The 25692-nt window shown below is 35.9% G+C and overlaps 2 protein-coding genes across 2 annotated transcripts; both read left to right on the top strand.

The window, feature by feature from the left end:
* The first annotated feature begins 1368 nt into the window (after positions 1-1368).
* LOC110696366 lies at positions 1369-5056 on the top strand. Its single transcript, XM_021873654.1, has 12 exons — positions 1369-1678; positions 1736-2052; positions 2111-2209; positions 2525-2737; positions 2794-3019; positions 3116-3681; positions 3730-3867; positions 3952-4059; positions 4271-4415; positions 4569-4738; positions 4833-4895; positions 5018-5056. The coding sequence occupies exons 1-12, from the start codon at positions 1369-1371 to the stop codon at positions 5054-5056; spliced, it is 2394 nt and encodes a 797-aa protein (XP_021729346.1).
* Positions 5057-5381: 325 nt separating this feature from the next.
* On the top strand, positions 5382-20153 carry LOC110696365 (protein FAR1-RELATED SEQUENCE 4-like). Its single transcript, XM_021873653.1, has 3 exons — positions 5382-5479; positions 18748-18983; positions 19438-20153. The coding sequence occupies exons 1-3, from the start codon at positions 5382-5384 to the stop codon at positions 20151-20153; spliced, it is 1050 nt and encodes a 349-aa protein (XP_021729345.1).
* Positions 20154-25692: the final 5539 nt, after the last annotated feature.

The raw sequence follows: 25692 nt of genomic DNA, 5'->3' as shown, positions 1-25692 counted from the left end.
TTGCACTATTTGCTGAAGCCGTTTCTAGACGAGCATCTTTGATTTCCAATAAAACAGTACCTAGGGTTTCTGGGTTTACTGTTCCATTGGATGCTGGAGCTGCTGCTCATTGATCTGAACCAACTGTTCCCGATTCTCACTCTATACCCCCCCCAGAATAGAACTTGCACAAGGATGGTGATATCGACCTAGCTCATTCTCTGGGAAGTTGACTACTAAGGGAGCTCCCCTGTTCTTTGTTGCCCCGGTGGTTCAAAATGGGAAACAGGTAGCTCAGCTGCAGGATTCTGAACTTATGGAAGGTAATAAGAAATGGTCTAGTGCTTTAGTTTTCTATGTTGTTGGTCATTATCCTACTATTGTTGTTGTTCATCGTTTTATAGCCCAACAATGGAATGATGTGAAAAAACCAGACATTTTTTGGCATGACGATGGGTATTTTATCATTAATTGTTGCTCAGTTAGTGATAAGGATACTATTCTTTGCTCTTGTCCGCATATGTTCATGGGAAAACCAGCAATCATTAAGCCTTGGAGTCCTAAATTTGATTTTGTTGCTGAGATTTTAAGAACTTTTCCATTATGGTTTAAGTTCCCAAACTTACCTTTAAATTGCTGGGGTCCTGAAACTCTTAGTCGTATTGGTATCTTGCTTGGTATACCAATTTGTTTTGATGAATGTACCACAAGACAACTAAGAGTTTCCTTTGCTAGAGTTCTAATAGAAATTGATGTTACCAAACCATTGCCTAAATCTGTATTTGTGGAAAGCCCCTCGAAGGAAACTCTGGAACTTAAGGTAGTCTATGAATGGACTCCACCCTTTTTCTCTAAGTGCAATAAAGTGGGCCATAACTGTTCTGTCAAAGCTCCAATAGCTCCTAAGCAATCAGTGACTGCAGCTCCCAAGCAGTCAGTGACTACAGCTCCTAAATTAGTGCAGCAAGTCTAGGTTGCTAAGCCTAGTCAGGTTCCTGCTCCTGTTGTTGATGTTGATTCTTCTGTTCATGGGAAATCTGTTATCACTCCACAAGTTCATACTTCTCAAAACTCATATGAGGGGTGGAGAATAGTTGGAAGGAAGACAAAAAGTTAGCAAACTAGGGTTAATCGGCCTGTTTCTACCTCTAATGCTTTTGTTGCTTTATTTGCAAATGAAATGGATGGTGCAGGTGGTTTCACTATAAATCCAAGCGGGGGTGAGGTTAATCCCCCTTTGGTGTCATGATTTACTCTATCTGGAATGTCAGGGGCCTGAATGACCCTGACAAAGTTGCCTCTATAAAGAGGTTGCTTCATTCTCATTCAGTTGATGTTATTGACCTTCTTGAAACAAAAGTCAAATAAAAAAATGTTTTCACTTACCAAATGAAGTTTGGCTCTTCTTGGCTTTGGGTGTGCAATTATGATCATTCTCCTAAAGGGAGGATTTGGCTTGGTTGGAATGCAGATAGAGTAACTGTCAATGTCTTAAAGATTCATGAGCAGTTTATACATTGTAGTGTCCTTTCTAAGGATATTTCTACTAAATTTCATCTCACTTTTATCTATGGGCTTCATTCTATTCATGATAGGCTTCCTATGTGGGAAGGGATTAGGAACATCTCTATTCAACATTCTCCATGGCTCTGTGCTGGTGACTTTAACTCTGTTCTTAATACTTCAGACAGGCTTCATGGTACTGATGTTACTGATTATGAGACTAGAGATTTCTAGAGTTTGGTTGATGATTTAGACCTCACTCAGGTCAAGACCAAAGGAGCCATCTACTCTTGGTCAAATAAGGCTCACACTGGTCCTAGAACTCTTTCTAGGATTGACAGAGTCTTTGGTAACCAAGCTTGGCTGGCCTCTCATGGTCATGTTGAAACTGTCTATCTTCCCCCTTCTTTATCTGATCACAGTCTAATTCTTTTGGATATTTGTCCTGCTCCTGCTGGGAAAGGTAGACCTTTAAGGTTTCTAAACTATATTGCTGATCATCTTGATTTCCTTGATACTGTTTCTCAAGCTTGGTGTTCTGGTGGTTCTGTCTTGCAGAAGCTTAATTCTGTGAAGTCTAGTATCAAGTCTCTTAATAGCAAGCAATTTGAAAAAAATTGCTGAGAAGATTGATCAAGCTAATGTTGAGCTTGCTGGAATTCAAAACTTAATGGCTCAGAATCGTGATGATTTGGATTTATATGTAAAAGAATCTGATGCTATTAAGGTTATCAAACACTAGAATGATATTCAAGAAAGCATCTTCAAACAAAATTCTAGGATCAACTGGATTAAGCTTGGAGATGGCAATTCCCATTATTTTTTCTTAGTGATGAAGAATAGACAAGCAAGGAAAAAAATTGACTCCATCTTTGACTCTATCGAGGTTTTGCTTAAGGATCCGGATGCTATTTCTCATGAGATTATTTCTTTCTATAAGTCTATTTTAGGGACTAAGGCTCCTTGGCTTCCTGCTGTTTATCTTGTTACTATGAGGAGAGGTAAACAGCTTTGCTCTGTTGCTTAGAGCTATCTCATTTAGCCTGTCTCTCATGCTGAAATTGATGCTGCTCTTAAGGGAATTGATAACACTAAAGCTCCTGGTATTGATGGCTTTAACTCCTTTTTCTTTAAGAGAGCTTGGCATATTGTGAAAGATGATATTTATGCAAGTGTTATTGATTTCTTTACTAAAGGGACCTTATGGAATTACACAACTATTACTCTTCTTCCTAAAATCCCTAATGCTTCCCATGTAAGGATTTTAGACATATAGCTTGTTGCACTGTGGTTTATAAGCTTATTTCTAAGGTCATAACTGCAAGACTTGCTGCTATCATTGGTGAGGTCATTGATGATGCTCAAGCAGGTTTTATTCCAGGCAAGCACATTGGTGACAATATCCTTCTTGCAACTGAGTTGATCAAAGGCTATGATAACAAATTTATTTCACCTAGATGCATGGTTAAGGTGGATCTAAAGAAAGCCTATGATTTAGTTGAGTGGGGATTCTTGATTACTGTTATGCAGGAGCTTGGTTTTCCTCAAAGTTTTATTAACTAGATCTGGACCTGTCTTACTTCTGTCTCTTATTCTATTTTTATCAATGGTTTCCCTGCCCCTCCCTTTGAAGCTAAGAAAGGTTTAAGGCAAGGTGATCCTATGTCTCCTTTTCTTTTTGCTATTGGTATGGAATACCTTTCTAGATGCCTTGATGAGTTTAGGTTAACTCCTGATTTTAACTTTAATCCTAGATGTGAAAAGTTAAACCTAACTCATATGATGTTTGCTGATGATTTGTTGATGTTTTCTAAAGCTGATAGTGTTTCTGTCAAGCTTCTTTTCCAAGCTTTCTTGAAATTTTCTGGTGCTTTAGAGCTTTCTGCTAACCTTGATAAAAGTGAAGTTTACTTTGGAGGAGTTTCTGTTGATGTTCAGACAGAACTTAAAGAGCTTCTTGGTGTTTCTCAAGGTTCTATTCCTTTTAGATATCTTGGGGTCCCTCTCTCTTCTAAGAATCTTACAATTGCTCAGTGTAGGCCTTTGGTGGAGAAAGTGACTGCTAGAATTCAAGGGTGGATGGCTAAACACTTGTCCTATGCTGGGAGGCTCCAGTTGGTTAAGAGTGTGATGTTTGGTATTCAGACATATTGGGCTCAAATCTTTATCTTACCAAAGAAAATTGTGAAAGAGATTGAGGCTAGATTCAGATGCTTTCTTTGGACTGGCTCCTCTGCTCCTGCTTAGAAATCTTTGATTTCTTGGAACTATGTATGTCTTCCTAAATTATGTGGTGGCTGGAACTTGCTTTCTCTCCCTGAGTGGAATAAGGCAGCTGTCATTAAGTTACTTTGGGATATTGCTCACAAGGCTGATAATCGTTGGGTTAAGTAGATCCATATTTATTATTTCAAGCATAAAGATTGTTGGACCACTCCTATCTCTGCTAAATGCTCTTGGTTTTTGAAGAAAATTCTGAGTTGTAGAGATATTGTGAATGATCAAGGGGGATGGGATGGTTTCATACAGGGCAATAAGATGAAAATCAAGAAGCTTTATGCTGCTATTAGGCCTCAAGTCCCTAAGTTTCCTTGAAAGAGGGTCATTAGTCATAACTTGGAAACTCCTAAAAGTGTGTTTATCTTGTGGCTAGCTTTGTGGGATAGGCTTGTCACTAAGGATAGGTTGCTACAAAAGGCACATCACTTGTGATCCAAGGTGTTTCTTTTGCTTGAATAGTAATGAAAGTGTTCAACACTTATTCTTTGATTGTGAGTACTCTAGACAGGTTTGGAACAAGGTTTTGAGTATTTTACATGTCTCCAAGCCTTTTCAGCAGTTTGATGATGAGATTGAATGGTTGAAGAAAATCTGCAGAAGTTCCCGAATGAAAAACAAAGTGATCCAAGTTGCCTTCACTGAAACAGTCTATGGTATTTGGATATAGAGGAATGCAGTTTTGTTTACTTGTTGTTGTAAGCCTGCTGATGTTCTAGTTAAGGATATTATCTTTCATTCAGCTTGTAGAATCCCAGCTAGAAGCAAGTACTTGATTGTGTAATTTTCTGCTTAGTTGGTTTTGACAGGGAGCTGCAGGTTTGCTGTTGTTCTATTATGGTTTCAGTTTGCTGTTGTTGTTCTGAAGTCTGCAACAGCTTGGGTTTCTGTTTGCTGCAGCTTGGTTTGCATGGAGCTGCTCTTTATCTACAGTTGCTCTGTTCTGGCAGACTGTTCTGATGCAGCAACTGTTGTTCTAGTCTGTTGCTGCTGCTGTTCTGGTCTGCTGCTGCTGTTGCTGGTTTGCTGCTGCTGTTGTTGGTTTGCTGTTGCTGCTGTTTCTTTCTGTTCAGCTTGTCTGTCTGCAAATCTGCTGCAGCTTGGGTGCTATTTTTGGTTTCTTGTCTTGGCAGCTGGTGGTTTAGTGTCTTTCTCTTTTCATTTTAGCTGCTTTAGCTTCTTTATTTGCGTGTATAGGCTAGTTTTGGTGCTTTAAGCTGCTGTTTTTGCCTATTTTTGTGTGCTGCTTTTGTCTTAGGTTTTCTTGTCTGGTATTGGGTCTCAGAACCCTTCCTAGAAGGTGGCTGTGATCTTGAGTCCAGTAGTTGTCCTTGTTTCTCTCAAGCACCCTTCCTAGAAGGTGGTTTGGGTAGATTCTTGGATTGTTAGTGTTGGTTTGGCCTTTTTGGTCTGTGGTGTTTGGTGTTGTTACAACTTAGCTTCTTGTAAGTTTGTAACTTTCTTATTTTGGCAATAAAATTCTTATTTTCCAAACAAAAAAAAAAATAAAAAAAAAAAAACTTACCGCTAACTTCCCTTTCCACATCACTTGGTCAAGGAGAGAAGGGCGATTAATTCAGGACGATACCTTTGTTCAAGTCTCACTTTTTGATAAACTGATAATGGAGTCTCATGAAGAAGTTAATGAGCTCAAGAAGGATGAGGCCAATCTAACTGAACTAAAGAAGTGTATAGCTCTTCAAGTCAATGAACCTGTAGGGTAACAACAAATAGAGCTCCTGGAAGAAAGCTTGAGCAAAATATCCAGTGACTATAGATTTCAGGGCATTAGCTCACAAGGGGTCTCAATAGACAAGGAACTTCTTCCGCAGAAGTTCAATGCCAGTGACATCCCTAAGTTTAAGCTAACTGACAATCCTTACTTTCAATTAAGGGCCTTTGAAACTATAAACAACATTAAGGGGATTGATAGGAAGATTTTTCATTCTTTGTTCTCACTATCTTTAGAAGCTGTTTGTCAACAGTGGTTCTTTTCTCTTGAAAAAGAGAAAACCTCTTCTTGGGATTCCATAACAAATGCTTTCGTAGATAGATATAAGTGCAACATCCAAGACGAAACAGACCACAGACTACTTGAGATGTTAAAACATAAAGAAAACAAAGGGTTCACTTCTTTCTTCAACAAATGGAGGGAAACTTCTGCTAATATGGTTAAGGTTCCTACCGAAAAAGAGTCTGTAAGGATGTTAATCAAGAACTTTCAAGAAAAATATGTAAAGCACTTAAAATACCAACACAACTTGAATACTTTCAAGGTTGTGTATAATATAGGCAAAGCACTTAAAATACCAACACCTATTGGCATAAGTTATGACACAGCATTCGATCGCCTTCATGCTAAAGGTCTCATAACTCCCATTGGACCTATTCAAGATCTCGCACCTAAGAAGAGGTTACCTAGTTGGAATCAAGATGCACACTGTAAATACCATCAAGGTAGGGGTCATACTACTGAGAGTTGTTGGAAGCTAATAGAAGTCTTCCAATATCTAATTGACAATAACAAGCTTCCCATACCTCTAAACGACAAGAAGTCTAATTGATGATAAAGCATAAGACATGAGGCGAGCTTCAACGACAAGATTTCGTGACCTCTTTTTATTTTTATTTCATTTTTCCTTTCCCCAATAATTCTAGCAATAAGCACCTTTTATCTTAGATTTTTGTTTTGTATGTTTCTTTTCTCCCTTTAATAAAATGAGCATTTGTTTCCTTGCATATAATCATTACATTGCATTACCCCAAAAAAAAAATTAAAAAAAAAAAAATCCATGTCGAACTAAGCACAAGGTATACCCATGATTAGAGGCACCTCTCATAGCCATGTTATACCTTTCACCCTTTAAATATACAATCTTTTCTTGATAAACCACTTTGAGCCTCGTCTAACAATAGACCTTTCTTTCTTCAACCCACATCTACCTAACCTTGGGATGGTGTGCAACTTATGCAATTACAAAATCTTGAGTGATTAAAAAATTAAAATAGCAAAAAGAGCAAAAATAAATAAAAGTGTACAAAAAGGCAAGTGTTCCAATGTCTTTGATATGAATATATCTTTGATAAGAACACGTCTCAGATTGTGTCTCTTATGGAGTGCTCGGTACCGTGCCTGAGAAATATGAATGCCAAGTGAGTGATAGATCCTATGATCGGGATTGCCTACACTTATAAAAAAAAATGCAAAAGCAAAAAAAAGATAGAGAAAAAATAAAAAAAGAAAGATCTCAAAAGTGAGAAACCTCAAGCATAATAATACAAAGATACAAAAGCAAGGTTGCACACCTTGGGGCTTATCTAGGGTCTTGAGCCTTTATCCCTTTCTTCTTCAACCTTAATCCTAACCACGTTACAACCCTTAAAAGACCTCTTTGAGGTATACACACACTTGTGCGAGGTTCGGCTAGAGCTATGTTCGGCCTGATTCCTAACGGATACGTAGGCAACCTCACGAAGGGGTGCAACCGTAATAAACATGCATTCATATTCACATTCACACACTCACACCATGATCATATCAAAGGATCTCCAATGCTCATCCCTATTCATTTAGAGCTAGACTTGGGGGCTTGATCCTTACATTATTAGCCTACCCAGCCTAAGAGTCACCACTATTTCACTATTTTTTAATATATTTTTCCACACACTTAGCCCTTTCAGCCTAACTTTAGTGTCACTATCACACACATCACAGATACATGACAAAATATACTTCCCTCAGGAATCCTTTGTCATGAAATCTTAACACAGCTGATGAGGGGTGGAACTAGGTCGTTGAAACTAATCCTCCCTCGGTCAAACTAAATTTATAAGCACTTAACCAACCTACATACTAGTATAGAGGAAAGTCAAGGGTCGAACCCAAATTAACGGTAATGTTCAAGCGCTCTCAATTATGCGCCTAAGCTAGGTCGAAGTCTGAGGATAAAAAGAGAACACTAACCAACTACAAAAATGAAGAACCAAACAAATAAACCCTAGGAACGGGGATCAACAAGTAATCATGACAATTGTAGCAACTCGAAAATACATGCAAGTCAATGGTTGTGAAGACTAAACGCAAGCTCAATCAAAAGAGTCAACAAGCTATCTCCTAGAGGTCAAACTAGCACCAACTATGAGAGACTCTAACCAGGAGCATCAGTAATCAAGCTCAATCGACAAATGTAAGCTACAAATTAATGGTCCGTATTAATGTAGACTCACTATGCAATCTAGCATAATTATCAAGGCCTAATCGAATTACACACATGCAAACTTCCATTAATCACTTTAATCTCAACAATTAATCAACACATTCCCCAAATTAAGCACAATCAATCAATCATACAAGTTTCACCCAATTCCTAGCAAATAACTACTCTAACAACATCATCAAATCAACAAACAGCTATTGAAATCAAGAATCAACAATATATGAAGAGCAACTACACTAATCAACAATCAAACATCAAAATCAAAACAAACAAATATGAAATAAAAAAAAAGCAATAAAATGAGATAGAGTTAATAATGGTCATTGATAATAGAGAAGATCGCCAACACAATTGTCACCATTGAATCTTCAATCTCTCAATCACCATTGAAATTCCTCACTTTCTCTCTCTGAAATCTACTCCTAAACTAACCCTAAAACTAGAGAGAGAAGCTCTCAACTAAGCTAAGAATAGGATCTAAAATGTGAAATGAAGCTTATTTTAAACTTGCCCCAAAAATCGGGTTTACAATGGTGTTTATAGAGGTGCGAAAACAAAAACCGAGCAAATAAATACCTAGGAAGGCGCGCTTGTGCTGCAGGGGAGGCGCGCCCGCGCTGCAGGGGTGGCGCACCCGCGCCCGTGCCTTGTGCGCCCGCACATCTTTGGGTTTCTTCGATCTTCTCGCGGCTTCGTGCGTTTGCTAAGGTCTTCGAATGACCGCACAATCATGATGATGATGAACACTAAGTGAGGCCGTCCCAAAAGCACATGATTGTGGGTTCAAAACCCCATATTCATGAGAGCACGACTTGAGAGCGCAAGAGCTAGAACTTGGAGAATCCACTACCTTGCATCTTGAGCTTTCCAATTGCCGTGAGCTTGCTCCAAAAGCTACCTTCACCTTAGTAAATCACCAATATCAAGACCCAAACCTCAGAAAATACCTAAAACCACAAAAATAGAGCAAATAATGGAGAAAAGACTAGAAAAACCATTGAAATGCACAAAAGCTACAAAATAAGAGAGGAAAGGTCAAACTAAGACCAAAAGCATAAAACTAAGCATTTATTAATCATGAAAGCCATGTAAAGAAGGTAAAAACAACCTAAATTCTCATCAAATGGGTTCCATTTATGACATCCATCAAACGTTGAAGCATGCCTTGTCATATCAACATCAATCATTATTGCATCACAAAGTATGAAGTACATAGCCTCTGCGCCTAAGTTACCTAAATACTTTTATTATCGAGTCAACTAGGATAGTCTAATATGTTATAATTCTTATACTATGAGAGACAACGTTGACATATTAAGCTCATTCAACATGCACCATCAAACACTTTGATTCTTTTTCGCGTCCTTCTCTTTCGGGAGAAAGTCAGTACCCTCCACAAAAATGACATAAAAAATTTGAATTTTCGCTTTTTCACATTTTGATTCAAGCACATCACAATACAATGCACACACGAGTCATGAGTCACACGTGTCAATTCACCTTGAGTAAACCTCAAGTTAGTCAGTCACATTGAGTCAACTTCAAGTCACTTAATCACCATAGGTCAATCCTAAGAAAAGATATCAAGCCTTAGGTCAATCCTAAGAAAAACACCAATAAAGTCTTTCACAATCTTTTGATTTTTACATGATACATTCATTCGGCAAAGCTCCTGTTCGCAGCCAATCGAACGATTGCAACAAACATTCAAGTATCAAAGTTCTATTGTTCAGAGACGCGTGGACAATCCTTTCAAGCTCTTTTGTTCAGAGACGCGTGGACATATAAAAAAAGCTCTTTTGCTTAGAGACGCGAGGGCATATCATTCAAATCTCTTTATTCATAGACGCATGGACATGACTTTCAAGCTCTTCTGCTAAGAGACGCGTGGGCATCCTATTAAAGCTCTTTTGTTCAGGGACACGTGGATATTTCTTCCAAAAGCTCTATTTTTCAGAGACGAGTAAACAATCCTAAAAAAGGAAGCTCTTTTGTTCAGAGACGAGTAAACATATACAGCGGAAAAGCACAATCACAACATCAAAACAGCAAGATGGCGTTTCCTAGCTTGTGGAAGGTTATCACAACAACAAATGCAGCAACAAATCGATTACCCTCAGAGACGTGTGCTCGACGGTGCAAGATACGCGTTTCTTAACTCTATTATTTGTTTTAAATAACGCTGGTTTGCAGGTATTGGAGTTACAAGAATAATTTAGGATTGCAGAACGTTCTTAATCATTCTCCGTCCCTATCATTACTTTGACTTTTGGTTTTGAAACTTACGTTTCTCCAAACTCAGTCAAAGTGGGGGCTTCTATAGTCTCCCATATGTGACTCCCCTAAAATCAAACCCAGTGATGAATACCTTTCATATCATTTTTTATCAAAAAAAGTGAAATTAATAAAAGTCTAGTGATGAGGATATTTTATTAAAATATCGCTTCTTTCTGTTTTTGAAAATAATTCTTTTCTTACCCTATTTATGAAAAACATGCATTCCAGTGTATACTGGTCCATGACATGGGTCCAATAATAGTGTAGTTGGATGGGGCTTGAAAAAACCTTTCCAACGATATATTATAAGCCTAATTTTTATGAATAATGAGGAAGTTATGGCCAAAATACTAAATTGGGCCCAAGCCGGATTTTACCTACGACCCAATGATCATATAGGGGGTCCAAAGGTTTAATCCTATTCCTAAATTAATAAGGATTAATTAGAAATTCCATAATTTTCTAAAAGGTCTTAATTATCCTTTTTGAAAAGATAAAATTAAAGAGTTTGAAATTGAATAATACTTTCCTTTTTTTTTAAATCCTAATTCTTTTCGAATTTAAAGATGTTCAAAGACAGTCAGGTATTATTTTTGTGCCTCATAATCTTTATCTAAATCTTCTATGGTTGGATAGATCTTGATATTATCTTTCCAATGATATATTATAATATTAATTCTGAGTTATACCGAAAAAGATATAAATGAAATACGAAACTCTATCCAGAACTGACACCCTTCCACTATTTCAGCCATATCTTTTTATCTAAAAAATATTTAAATCTAATTCTAATTGCGTCGGAAATTAGACTTCAAGATCTTTCCAAATACATATTATATGACTTATTTTGACTTCTGGATCAAAAGATATGATAAAAACACATTCCGCAAAAAAGCTATCCCGGCGCCAAACAATAGGTCTATCGCATGGCGACGATATCTGTTGTCTGGTGCTGCTCCCATTGTTGGAGACAAGAGGTCTTTTATTCTGAATATGACTTGAACTCTTTTCTTTCGATTTCCATGCTATTTTTTCTATAAATAAGGGTCGTATCGCCCCGTTTTTAATCAGTAACAACAATTATCTCTCTCTAAAAGCAAGAAGCTTTCCTTCTCTCTCTTTTATTTTTCTAAACCTTTCCCTTTTACAAAATTCATTATACATTATCTCTAGAAACACCTAGCCAAGTTCAAAGTTGCCTTCGCCCTAGACGTGAAAGGTTGATAATTTCTGAGGGTGTGATCCCTAATCTCTATTTCAATTATTTAATTTAATTTTACTGTTTTTATTCTTTTCCTTGAAGTTACTGACGTGTATATTTTGTTATTAGAAAGAGATACGAGGCATCGAAGTATTTAATTTAATTGTTTTATTGATCTTTAGATATAGAAATCATGCTTAGATTATTATATTGATTCATAGTATCATGTTAGGATGTTATATTGATTCCTAGTATCATATTTAGGGTTAATTAATATTTCTAATATCATGTATGATTATTATGATGCCTCATATTTCTTTTCTAATATTATATTAGTATCATGTTAAGGCTAAAGTTTTGATTTTTTTTAATGTTTACTGACATGCTAGGGTTTGTTATTAATCTTGTTAGTATCATGCCTAGGATCTTGCTATTAATATTATGCTTTAGCATGATTATTTTATTTTTATTTTGATTTGTTATGTTACTTGATGATTTATTCTTGTTATTGCTTGATCACGTCTGTTATGCATGTTTAAAGGGAATTTGTAATTGTAATCACGCTTAATAATATAATTAATAATCTTGTTTAGGATAATATGATTATAATTCAAGTGATAGCCAATAATAGATTTGTTTGCGCATTAATATTCAACCAACATAGATAAACATGTTTAGGGTTAATCTATTGATTGCATGTTAGTCAAAAAGCGAGAAGAATAAATTAAAGGCCTATTATTATGGAAGGTTCAGTCTCTTTTAGGTTTTGGATTTGTACCTTCATCCTCTAACTTCCAGTCATGGCTCTAGACCTATTGGCGACTCTTTTACTCTAGCTTCCTTCCCTTTGGACGCCACCATGCTTAAATGAATGTATGATCATAGTGGGGCTCAACTATGGGATGGCTTGAAATATTCCCTACACAGACTAATGGGGAAGAGGGAAATGATTAAGAAAAAATATCATGAATTTTGCATGATGAACTCGCTGTGCGCTAGGTCTTTATTACTTCTTGCCGCCTGGAGGGACCGGAAGTTTATTTGCATCCACCATGACTTAAATGACGTCCTTCAAATTCCAACATTGCTCAGTAGTGTGGCCCCTTACTTGATGGTACTTGCAATGGGCATTGGGATTCCATTTGGCGCTCCTTTCTTCAGGTTTTAGCTATGGAAATGGCCCAATAAGTGTGATTAAGCCTTAACCGTAAATTCGATCAAAGGCCGCATCATAAGTCATTTCTAAAGGATTGTAAGTTCTCCTTTTCTTGGGCAATGAAGCATCAAGAGCTAACACTTCATTGAGATCAACTTGGCTTATATTATTGGTAGTATTTTCGTGCTTAGAAGACAAAGAAGAAGGATGGTCATTCTTCTTGTTTTTCTAAGTGCTATTATTTATACTACTAGCAGTCTCTATTAGCCCATCCTCGAAATTGATGCCGATGTTGTATACAGCTTTGAAAGTGTTCAGTGGAAAAAAATTTAAGATGTTCCCTATATTTGTGAGTCAGATTTTAAATAAAGAGATAAACCATCTCTCTTTATTTGGGAGGATCTACCAAGAGTGAAGCTGTTTCCCTCTACCTGTTCAGATAAGCAGTGAAGCCTTCATTCTCTTTCTGTTTGAGAAAGGAGAGTTCACGTTCATTAGTTTTAGTTTGAATGTTACACTTTTAACGATTTATGAAACTGTCGGTGACATCTTGCCAAGTCGCAGTACGCTTGGCATCTAGTGAATAAAACCATTGTTGGCAAGCATGATCTAAGGAGAAAGGGAACACCGTAGGGAATAGTGTTACATCCAATCCCTTAAGAGCCATGGTTGCAGAGAACACCTTCACATGGAATATTTGATCTTGTCCATTGCTACCACAGTGACATTGTTTTGATTGTCTTGCTCTATTGTGTTGACTCTGGTAGTGAGCTCTTTCATCATGGTAGAAAATCTCTCGATGAACCTGTTAATGTTCTCAATATCCTCCTTAGAAGCCATTGAAAGGTGATATGTAATGTGGAGATGGCGAAGTTCTCTTTGGACGCCTCTTAGATTGAAGAGATTGTTGCGATAATGACTCAAACCATATTAATTTACCCTTGCTCCTTAACCAAGTACTGTGAAATAAAACAATTCACTTAATTGTTTGAGTCATTGCTTAACATAGGAAAGGAAGGAAAAAAATTGACATTTGAAAACAGGTGAGAAAAACTCCACTCATTGTTTTTTATTATGACGAAAAAAGGATGCATGAACCTAGTATACGATCATAAACAACATGGTGCACGACTCGAGTCGGAACATAAGAAAGTGTGTGGACTCTACTTGACTCGTGAGTGATTAAGTGATGCTATAAGACTCGTGGTATGATCGTATGGCTAGACATGTGAACGGTAACCAAAATGACCAACACGCAAAACAAATTAGCACGAAAGACCAAAATAAGTGCTGACTGGACTTAAACTTGGGCACCGTGTCACGGCGAAACTGTTGTGACACGGTAAACCTGCACCGTGGCGCGGTACAGGACGCCCCCACGTGACATGGTACTGATTACCGTGACGCAGCATTTTTCGTCGTGGCACAGTAATCAATGTCAGGTTTTTATGTGATTTTACCAGCTTTTTTGTCAGTCTTAAAGTTTGTGCTAATTACTAAGTGAGTACGGTCCATTGGCAATTGTTAGTCACAAACTAATCCACCATTGACAAAGGAAGATCGTTAAGGTTAGGATCAAAACGATCAAATATACACACATAGGACACGTACGCACAATGATGCAAACAATAGTTCGCAACCTAAGGTCCAGTTCTATGTTCCACTATGGTCAGGTTTTATTTGGTGTCAAAAGGGTATCAAGGTTAAGAGTTTGGACACATTAGCAAGGGAGCCTCCCTTTAGGGTGAATGCCAACGGCGACTCCGCGAGTTCGTGATGAAATTGCCATGAGCGTTTTTGGGATGATAGAACTTAAATCCCTCGGGGCTAAGATGTATGTAGAACATACACGTTCTATTCAGAAAAATCGAAGGAAGCTGACTGTGAGAAGAGAAATAAATCCACTAGAAGGATTTCAGGACTGCCGCGACATAGCAGAATCTACCGTGTCACTGTGCTGGACAGCGCGTCACGGTGCCCTGCGCCATGACACGGCAAGCTATGTCGTGGCATGACAGTCAGGAAATATGACTAGTGCCCCTATTTTCTTTGTTTACGACCAGGTTACCCAATTTTTCATACGGGACAGACCTGAAATACGACGTTAAAATGTCTATGCATATGTAAAAAATGCAAATTTAATCACAGTATTATTTTCAAGAATCTTTCAAGTTTCATCTACTCATCTTAATTAAAAAGCAATCACTTAAATCGTTAAATAACTAAGAATCATCTCCAGTGGAGTCGTCAAATTGTAAGCGTCGTTCGAAGTGCCTACGTTAAAAGCATGTTGTGAATATGCTTGACGCTCATAGGAAGTGGGAATTGACGTATACGATTAGGGACAAATATAGTAGGGTGCCGCCAACAAGTTTTTAAGGAACTTATAAACTGTTCACGGATCATAAAAGGCAACCACGAATAAAGGAACAACGATTATTATGCTAAATTGGTTGAATATTAATGCAACACATAATTCTAAAATATTGTGATCACTTGATTTAATAACAAGATTAAAAAGGAACCTAAACCAGTCGTCCAAATTATCTTATTAGTCATGATTTTTAATTACATATTCCCTGTAAACATGCAATATGGTGATCATTGAATTTAATAAAATAAACATTAATATTGGAAGCAATTTATCAATAATAGTGTTAGTCAAATCAAATAGAATTTAACCTAATCATGATACTTGCAATAATAAAATAAATTAAGTAATTAAATTAACTAATTACTCACATTCCGCGCGTTCCTTTAAATTGCTACATCATGAATAAATTGTTAGTAACTTAAATAAAAAATATAAATCAAATAAAAATTAAATTAAATAAAATGTAGAGTTGATTTGGTCCAAACCCTTAGTTATTTGACCTTTCACACCTTGGTTTAAGGACGGAACCTCGGGTCGAGTATGGACTCCTTGGAGTGCTTAAGGGAAAAATGGTGTAATTAGTAATATAGGTTTAAGGCTTAGAGTATGAGAGAGAGAGAATGATTTGTGGTGTAAAAGAGAGGAAGAGAGAATGATTTTGTGCCCCGAACTGTAGAAATGAGTGGATATTTATAGGGAAAATGATCGGAAGGAACACACATAACCCTAAAAAGATAAAAACCCTAAAAAACACTACCGCAACACGTCAAAGGTTGCCGCGACACGACAAGGATTTCCGTTACGCAGGGTACTTTGGTGTGACGCGGGACAGAAACAGACCAATAGAGGATAAAACGTGTAAGGGTAACGCAGAGAAAACACGAGAAATCCGAGTGACACGGAACATCTACCGTGTCACGGCACTACACACCGCGACGCGGCAGTGTCCACCGTGGCACGGTACAGTACACTGTGTCACGGTAAAAACAAAGCGTGAGAATAACACAAAAAAGATGCAAAAAAGCATCGTGACACGTAAAGAATACTGTGTCACGGTACCAGGCACTGCGCCACATCATCAAGTACCGTGGCATGATAATTCTACTTAATGCTCGGTAATTCCAGTTTTAAACACATATTTAAAATTATCATAACTTTTGATCCGTAACTCGAAATAAGGCTTATAATATATCATTGGAATGGTTATCAAGTATACTTTCCAACCCAATTAATTTCAGGTAAATATTTTTTTTTTAGATTATAAGATATGGTCGTTTTACTAGAAGGGTGTTTGTTTTGGGCCGAGTTTAGTGTTTGACTCATATCTTCTTCGTTTTAAATTGGAATTGGGCTTATGGTATATTTTTGGAAAGATTATTTAAATTCCTATCTAACCAAATAATAATTGGATCAAAATTATAAGGCAACAAAATCATTTTTGCTTGGTTTTGCGATGTGGACACGAAAAGAGGAAAACAAGTTATGGTGTAGGGAAATGAGCTAGGAAATTGATTTGTTTATGAAATGTATTGAATAAAAAACATGGATTAAGCACTCTAAATATTAAATAGTCAACCTAACCAATAATGGCAGTGAAAGATTGTTCATCATAGGGTTTGGTTTTGGGAGACATTTTTAGGTGTCTACAGTTTGCAACACATTACCAACAACCTAATATGAAATTTAATTATACAACAATCTCTCTTTTGCATGTAATTAAATTTCATATCAAATTTTGGGTTTTGTTCTTATTACCATGTTACTAACTTAAGCCCATGTCATAAAAAACCCATGCCAAACTATCTTCCCAAAATTTGTTCTACCAACACAAACCAATCCTCAAAAAATAGCTTAAGACATACAATTCATTTTTTACATCTTTTTTTTACGGGAATTCATTTATTACATTACTGTAGACACCTAATTGTGTCTTCCCAAAAACCAAACCCAATGATAAATACCTTTCATGTCATTTAATTATCGAACAAAGTGAAAGTGTGAAAAGTCATGTAATGCTGTTATTTTCATAAAATATCTTTCTAACTAATGAGTGACATTTATGTCAATGTTAGAGAGTAGATTGAGAGTCCTTTTCATGCTTGTTTTCTCGTATTTTTCCCTTTTATTATTTTGGTATTTTCAGCGTTTTTAGTTTATTTGGTTGATTTCATTAGTTTAAGTTTTATTTCTCTTATTTTTATTATTTATTTCTATTTTACTTATTTTATTTTATGTCCGGATCCTCTCCTCGGTTTTCTTTCTGTGTGTAGGTTTGCTTTCAGATTGAGGTTCGAGTGTCAAGTTATTCTTGTTAGAGGTTCAAAGATCAAGTGTAGCATACTCTTGACCAAAATGTAACTTTAAGTTGCTGTTTTGTGCTGCCACCGTTGCCCATCACCCCACCTTTCCCTTATCCTCCACCACAACAACACCAGCTAATTCCCCTGCTCTCTCTACTTCACTGCTCCCCTGCTCCAATTCACACTCACCAATTCTTACAAACTTCACCACACCACCAAACCAACTCCCGCTGCCACAACCGCACCTAATAACATCCCTGATCACATTAAACCGCCACAGGCCACCACGCAAAGCCCTAACTCACTTCCCATGCAGCCGCGCTGCACATCTCCTCACTCACCCACGCACTTTACCACCCAACTCCACTACCGCAACCCTGTTGCTTCCCTGCTACCATCCGCATCACAACCCCACTCCCTCACGCATACATCAGCTCGGTCATCAACACTCCAAATCAGCCACATCAAACCACCTTTCGCAGCAACCGCACTTACCGCGGCCGACACTAGCACCTTACGACCCTTGCTATTTCTGGCTCCCAATCGCACCAAATCTCACTCTTATAATCAACAACTGCAATAACTAATGCCACCACCCTACCAATTCTTGCAAGAAATGTGGCAAAATAAGAGCAAAATGGCATATAGGACATGGTTCGGGCAAACTGTTAAGAGTTCGATCGAAGTGCCAAAAAGTGTTAAAAACGGGCAGGAAGGCATGAAGTTTTCTAATTTGAACAGGTGTGGTTGAACATACCCATGGTTCTACCGAACCAACCCAAAGTTCAGCCAAACCAACCCTCTGTTCGACCAAACCCCTTCACGGCTTCTCACTTGGTTGTTAATGAAGATCGACCGGTGGTGTTTGCTTGATGCCGAGTTTCAATGATGATGAGCAATGGTGATTTGATGATGATGGTTGTTAGTTTGATTTTGTGAGGTGCAAAGTATGGGATTATTTCCCTTTGAAGCATAATCGAAAAAGAAAGGAAATGGGCCCGACGGTTTGGGGAACTTGTGGGTTTCAATCCCTTTTGCATGCACTCGGTGTACAGTATTTTTACTGTGCATCGGGTTGTTTGCACGTGCCTCTCTTTTACTGATTTTTTTTACAAAAAATAAATAAATAAAATCGCGGAATTTCATTCCTTAAAATAAAAAAACGCAGAACAATAATGGAGGAGAGAGAAAGTGAAAAAACGCAGCTCTCAATATCAATTGAGGAGAGAGAAAGTGAGAAAACGCAAAAATTGCGGAAATCGATTTTCATCAATTGAGAAGAAAAAAGGTGAAAAAACGCACAAATTGAAAAATTCGATCATCAATTAAGCACAGAGAAAGTGAGAAAACTTACAAATTGCAGAATTCGATCATTAGTTGAGAAGAGAGAAAGTGAGAAAACGCACAAATTGGAGATTTCGATCATTATTGGAGAATTCGACTTTTGATACCACAAATTGTAGCAATCTCTTCCACGAATTGCTACAAAAACAGAGGCAAATTGAAACTGAATTTGAAATCGATTTAAATCGATCGATTATAGAAGAACAAGAAACTAAGAGTTTTAGAGATGAATTCGTACGAATATTCAACAATCCAAACAATGGAGACGATGCAGAAGAAGCAATTAACAATGCAGAAGAAGCAATTGAGAATGCAGAAGAAGCAATTGATAATGTAGAAAATCAAGTGGTTCCTGGCAAATCAATTGATTCAAATTCAGAACAAACAACCAAATCAAATGCAACTGAAGGTAATTTCTATAAAATTTTCAGATTGTATGCAAAACGTCTTTGAATGCGTAAATGTTACCGTTTTCATGCATAAACGTGACCCTATTTATGCACAAAGGTTACCCTAAGATTGTATGCAAAAAATTCAGATTGTATGCAAAAAGTAACCCTTTGTATGCCTTAAAGTTACCCTTTTCATGCATAAAAGTGACCCTATTTATGCACAAATAATGTTACCCTAAGATTGTATGCAGAAAATTCATATTGTATGCAAAAAGTAACCCTTTGTATGCCTTAATGTTACCCTTTTCATGCATAAAAGTGACCCTATTTTCGAACAAATGTTACTCTTTTGTTGCCTCCAATTTGAATGATATGCTGCCTCTGGTTATTATCTGATTTAGTTGTATTAAATCACAGATACAAATCCAATTCATGCTTCTGGTTTAGATTTTAGAGGTTCATTTCTTGGTGTGGTAAAAGAAACTTTTGAAGAAATTTTGGAATTGTATAAAAAACATGCTCCTATGATGGGGTTTTCAATACGAAAACATACAACTAGATACAAGACACACATAAAAATAGTAACTGAGAAAAATTATGTGTGTTCTGCTGAAGGAAAGAGAAATTCAGGTGACAAGAGAACAAAGTTAGTTGAAATGGTTGATGAAGAGGATGTGAATGTAAAAACAAGAAAGCCAAGACAAGTAGCCATTACAAGATCGAATTGCAAGGCATGCATAAGAGCAAAAGTGAATAAAGAAGGACAGTTTGAGTTAGTGGCTCATGTTATTCAGTATAACCATGAGCTAACAAGGTCACAGTGGCATTATTTGCATCGTTCTGAAAGAAAAATAACAGAAGAAAAAGCTGAAGCAATAAAAACTATGAAATCTTCAAGTCTAACTACAATGGACACTTACAATTACATGGCTATAAAGGCTAGAGGAGAACATAATGTAGGTCATAGTGTTGTAGATCACCTGAATTTCTACTCAAGGTTAAGAATGGAACAAATTGAGGCTGGAGATGCTCAAACTTTAGTGAACATTTTAAATCAGGAACAATCAGAGGATCCAAACTTCTTTTTTAGAGTTAAGTTTGACAAGGAAGGAAGAATTTCCAATATCTTTTAGAGTAATTCAATGATGCTAGAAGACTTATAGGATATATGGATATGTGCTTGCCTTTGATACAACATATAGAACCAACAAATATAATCTTATATGTGCTCCATTTGTTAGAATAAATAATCACTAGCATAATTGTATGTTTGCATATACTTTTATTGGGGATGAAAAAACAGATTCATTTGTGTGGCTACTAGAAACCTTCTAGAAAGCTATGGAGAATAGAACATCAACTTCAATATTCACTAATCAGGACCAAGCAATGGCAAATGCAATTGAGTAGGTAAAAGATTTATATTGACATTTTACTGATCTTAATTTCTGACAATAATGATTTCCTTTTTCCCATAAAGCGTCCCTTTTAACTGCATAAAGTTACCCTTTTAACAGCATAAAGTGGCCCTTTTAACAGCATAAAGTGACCCCTTTATTTCAATGTAGGTGCTTCCTAATACAAGGCCTAGACTTTGTATCTGGCATTTGGAACAAAATGCCATAACCAGGTTTGGAGCTCTTAAAAAAGACAAAGAATTCAAGTATGCATTCAACTAGTGCTTAAAGATGTGTGTGACAAAACAAGAATTTGAAGCAAAATGGCAGGCAATGATGCAGAATTATGAGTTGACAGCACACTCTTGATACCAAAGAGTGTACGAGTTGAAAGAGAAATAGTGTCCTGCCCTTAGTAGAGATTTCTTTTCAGCAGAAATCTGATCGTCACAAAGGAGTGAAAGCACAAATCATGCAATAGGATTCAGAGCAAGTAAAGCAACTATCTTGACAGAATTTTATACCATATTTAAGAAGACAACCAATTGCTAAAGAAGCACAGAGAAATATAATGAGTTTACCTGTAGCAAGTCAATAGCATTCACTTCATTGCCACTGTCTGGAATGCTAAAGCATGCTGCACAGGTAAAAAGTTAACTCATAAGTACATAAATTACATATAAATTATAGCAGTTTAAATGTAGCTAAATGATTTTGGTGAACAGTTTTTCACTTTGTCACTCTTTAGAGATTTTGAAGAGGAGTTTGGATACTCTATGGAAACAACTGTTCCACTAATAGGAAGAAATGAAGAATGTTTACTTTATCAAGTAGCCCTGGAAGACAAGCCATGGTCTGCATATCAATTAAACTATATACATGAGAGCCAGAGTGTATGGTGTACTTGCAAAAATTTTGAAGCATCTGGATGGTTATGTTATCATTGCATCAGAATTCTACACTTGCATTCAGTAACAAGAATACCAGGCAAGTATGTTTCAAAAGATGGACTAGGTTTGCAAAAACAGAGGCATGGGATAGGTTGAAGAATCATGATCCTACACAACAATATATTCCAAGGAGACAAACATTGACAAGGAAATTATACAATCTAATCTTAAAGAGTCAAGAAAATGAAGAGATAAGAGAATTTATGGAAGAAAGCTTCAGAAATACTCTTAAAATGGTGGAAGACTTACTTGCTAGTGCTGCTCAGAGAGAAAGTGCAGAAGCTGCTTCTAATATTCCTAACGTGGCAGACAGCAATCACGACAATAATGATGTTTCTTCGGCATTGAGTACAAGCACAAGTGTACCAACAATACTTGATCCAAAAAGGGCTGTAACAAAATGAAGAAGCAAGAGAGAAAAAGGAGGTCTTGAAAAAAGCAAGAGAAAAAGAAAACCAACACTATCACCTCCACATTCAGAATTTGGATCTAAAACACCTAATTTGAGACTCTTTTAGGAACTTTTTTAGATCATTTTTTTTCTCAAAATTAATGTACTTTGTATTCTAAAACTATATTTTTTTTTACTTTATGACTAGTTTAATGAAAATGCGATTGACACTATTATTAGCATATCTTTATTTAGTTAAACGTTTAAATCAAGATCAGAGAATCCAAACTACAAAAGTGACCCTTTTAACAAAAAAATGAACCTTTTCCAAGCAAAAAGTGACCCTTTTAACTGAAAAAAGTGACCCTTTTAACAGAAAAAAGTGACCATTTTCACATAAAAAAGTAACCATTTACATAAAAGTGACTCTTTTTATGCATAAAAGTGACCCTTTTCATAAATAGAAGTGATCCTTTTTCTACATAAAAGTGACCCTTTTCATAGCTAAAGTTACCCTTTCTAACAATTAAATCTATCTTTTTCTTGCTTAAAAGTTACCCTTTCTATAAATAAAAGTTACCCTTTTTATGCATAAAAGTTACCTTGTGTACCCGCAATATTATCCTTTATCATGTTTAAAGGTATTCTTTCTACCCACAGAAGTAACCCTTTCTATGCTACAAGTTCACCATTTTATGCAAAAAAGTGACCCCATAAAAAACATAAAAATAAACCTTTTAATTACTTTATGTATGCACATACATCAGTATTCCAAAAAAACAACCAAAAACTGTACACTAAGTTTAATTACATCATTGAACATAATGTACGCACATACATTATGTTTTTTCATTGTTCAAAAAAGACCCCTGACCTAATCAGCTAATAACTATCAATCATTTCACTATTTAGAAGGAGTATACTTTTTGCCTGCTTTTTTTCCCTTTTCCTTTGGTCTTTTTTCATCTGCCTCTGCCTTTGTTGCTGCTTCTGCTGCCATTTTTCTTTCTACTGTTTCTTTCTTCTTCTTCTCAGCAATTGCTGCCTTTAATCTTTCTTCAACTCCATTGACATAAGCAGGATCTTTCTTCTTCTCGTTGAACTTGGGTAATTCTAACAACACATCATTCCTAGATTCATTCAAATCACATAGCACCAGTGTGGTACAGATCACTCCTCGTAGATTTTTCCTTCCAATAATCTCACAATAGGAAAAAAAATTATCAATATGTAATTAATAAAAGCATTAGAAAGGAAAAAACTACAGAAACTATATAGATAATTAATGTTTTGAGTTCATTTAATTTGAATGATTCGCCAACAAAATGGAGCATGTGATACATGACAAAGACCCCATAGTCCAAATTGTAAACTTTATCTTTTCTCCATTCCAACTCAACAACTTCAAACCCATAAGAAGGTAGCTGAGAACTCTTTAAATGATTTCTTTTGCCAAGAAAAGCACCCATTTGAACACACTGACATTAAATATAAAAGTTTAGAATACATTAAAATCAAAAAAGTTAAAATGGAAACAATGAATCAACAGAAACATTACAAAAAATAAACCCAAACATACCATGTGTGAACACAATTCTTTTGTATAATCAAGACCAGAATTACGCCAGATAACGTTGTCAAGATAATATACCAACTCTTTTGTATGATCAATAACAAACAAAATGTAGTGATTCTCAATAAGAACAGGATAATAGATCTAAAACAGCAAAATTAAAAGAGATTTAGATAGAGCATTTCATAAACAGAACTCTTTAAAAGTTATGACATTAAGTTTAGTATAAATATACCAATTCAGCATCCATTATATCACAATCTGGATTCTCATAGTTCACCCAACCTTCCCATAGATCGTGCAAATCCTTAACAGCACTAGAAATTTTACCTTTGCCAAAATTATCACAAACATGCAAGAATGCAAACTATTAAAGTATAAGGTCTCATTAATAAGTATATAAAGTAAATGTGTTAAAATATATATATATATATATATATATATATATATATATATATATATATATATATATATATATATATATATATATATATATATATATATATAAAGAAAGAAATTACTTACACTTTGCCTCACACCAAAGAAGAATTTTTGAGGACCAGTAGCCTAAAAACATGCTTTCTCATTCAAATACAGACAGTAGCAACCAATAATGCACCATCGAATCCTGAGTGGAGCAACAAGGGACACCATGTCTTCTCTTGGAATTAAAAAATTCATTCCAAAAGTAACAAGGCTCTCACTGAAACAATAAAAAAATAAGATCAACATTAAAAAAAAAAAAAAAAAAAAGAGAGGAAAAAAAACAGATAAAAAAATAATTATCATAAAAATGACACTTAAATTCCTATTCATTGAAACATCCTTCAATAAACAATAATCGAGAACTTCCAAATGTAACTGAGGAAAATTCTTGAAAATCCAAGCATTGCCCTTCAAAAACAAAGTTACAAAAGGCACCTCCAAACCTACTGGCCCACAGTCCAAATAGCATAGAGATTTATTTGCTCTGATGATACGTCCAGCAGGTTCATTTTGATCAATATGCCCAACAAGTTTATTTTCAGTAGGACCAGGAATGATACTAGAAGTCCAGAACCATTAAGACCTTCATTAACACTTTTTCCATGACCATTGTCATCATCCTTAGGAATATCTTCATTGAAACCTTGTGCAGGTTCTTTTTCAGGAACAACATCTTTATCACCTTCTGTGGGTTCATAAAAACCATGAAACAAATCATGTACAAACTTCATTTTATTACACTCATCAATTAAACCATCTAAAATCTTCAAATAATGAGGATCAAAGAGTAGTTGTTCAGTTTGAGAAACTTAAACATAATCATCAGAAGATAATGAAACACTTCTGTGAGAAGTAATCAGCTCATTCAAGGTTTGAAAACCCGTTGACTGAACAAATAATATAACATCCATATTTCTTTTAAACAAAAGAAATGTTTCATGAACAACCTACAAACATATTTATGAACAAAAAATAAATAAATAAATGTTACAAATAAAAATAATTAAAAAAGTAAAAATTCAAAATATATGCTTAAAGTGACCCTTTTAAATGCATAAAGTGACCATTTTAAATGCATAAAGTTACCCTTTTATATGCATAAAGTAACCCTTTTAACTAAATATTTAGAATAACTTTAATGCATATAAAGGGTAACTTTGGTGCAAATAAAGGGTAACATTTGTACACAAAAAGGGTAACTTTTGTGCACATAAAGCAATAATAACTAAATATATAATAAAACAGAACACTTACATCAGTTGAAATTTCTTTAATGTCTTCATCGGTCATAATACCTTCTGGAAGCTCAAATGCAACAATGCGGCCAGTTTTACCACTTGTAGAAGCACCCTTATCATATCCCAAAGTAGGAGGTTGCTTAAAAACAGTTTCCCTAAAATTAAGCTGTGACACAGGATATGTAAAAGTATCCAACGGTCCCTGCCCATAACCACCAGCTTTGATCTCTAACTTAATCTGCTTCTTAATCTTTGCATCCGTCCTATGTTGAATCAAAGTAAGAGTACTACTTTCCTTTTGACCTTGAAAATTTAAACGATGAAAATACATAATTTGCAAAGCCAGCAAACAACCACTAACATTTTAAGCAGTTTCATCATTCTTCTACTTCTGACAGCCTTCTTTAAATTTTTCAAAACATATGAACACCAATCGAAAGTTTTAATTTCATCAACTTCTTCATCAGCTTTCAGCAACTTCAATGAAACAGTCCTATTAGTAGTAGGAGCTAAAAAGCTAAACATAGCTTGAAGAACAAAAAACCTCTTAAATTCTTCCCCTCCATCAACCAAATACACCATCCGAGACTCCAATTTTGACAAATGAAGAGGTTGCTTATCAGAAAGACCATAATCA

The sequence above is a fragment of the Chenopodium quinoa genome, unplaced genomic scaffold (genome assembly GCF_001683475.1).
Source record: "Chenopodium quinoa cultivar QQ74 unplaced genomic scaffold, ASM168347v1, whole genome shotgun sequence".
Classification (NCBI taxonomy): domain Eukaryota; kingdom Viridiplantae; phylum Streptophyta; class Magnoliopsida; order Caryophyllales; family Amaranthaceae; genus Chenopodium; species Chenopodium quinoa.
This window is presented reverse-complemented; position numbering and strand designations above follow the sequence as displayed.

Coding starts and splice junctions, on each gene's coding strand:
- LOC110696366 (XM_021873654.1), top strand. CDS start 1,369: ATGAAGTTTGGCTCTTCTTGGCTTTGGGTGTGCAATTATGATCATTCT. Junction 2,738..2,793: donor AAATCCCTAATGCTTCCCAT/GTAAGGATTTTA, acceptor CTTATTTCTAAG/GTCATAACTGCAAGACTTGC. Junction 4,060..4,270: donor ATGCTGCTATTAGGCCTCAA/GTCCCTAAGTTT, acceptor TACTCTAGACAG/GTTTGGAACAAGGTTTTGAG.
- LOC110696365 (XM_021873653.1), top strand. CDS start 5,382: ATGGAGTCTCATGAAGAAGTTAATGAGCTCAAGAAGGATGAGGCCAAT. Junction 5,480..18,747: donor CAAGTCAATGAACCTGTAGG/GTAACAACAAAT, acceptor CACAAATTGTAG/CAATCTCTTCCACGAATTGC. Junction 18,984..19,437: donor AGAAAATCAAGTGGTTCCTG/GCAAATCAATTG, acceptor ATTAAATCACAG/ATACAAATCCAATTCATGCT.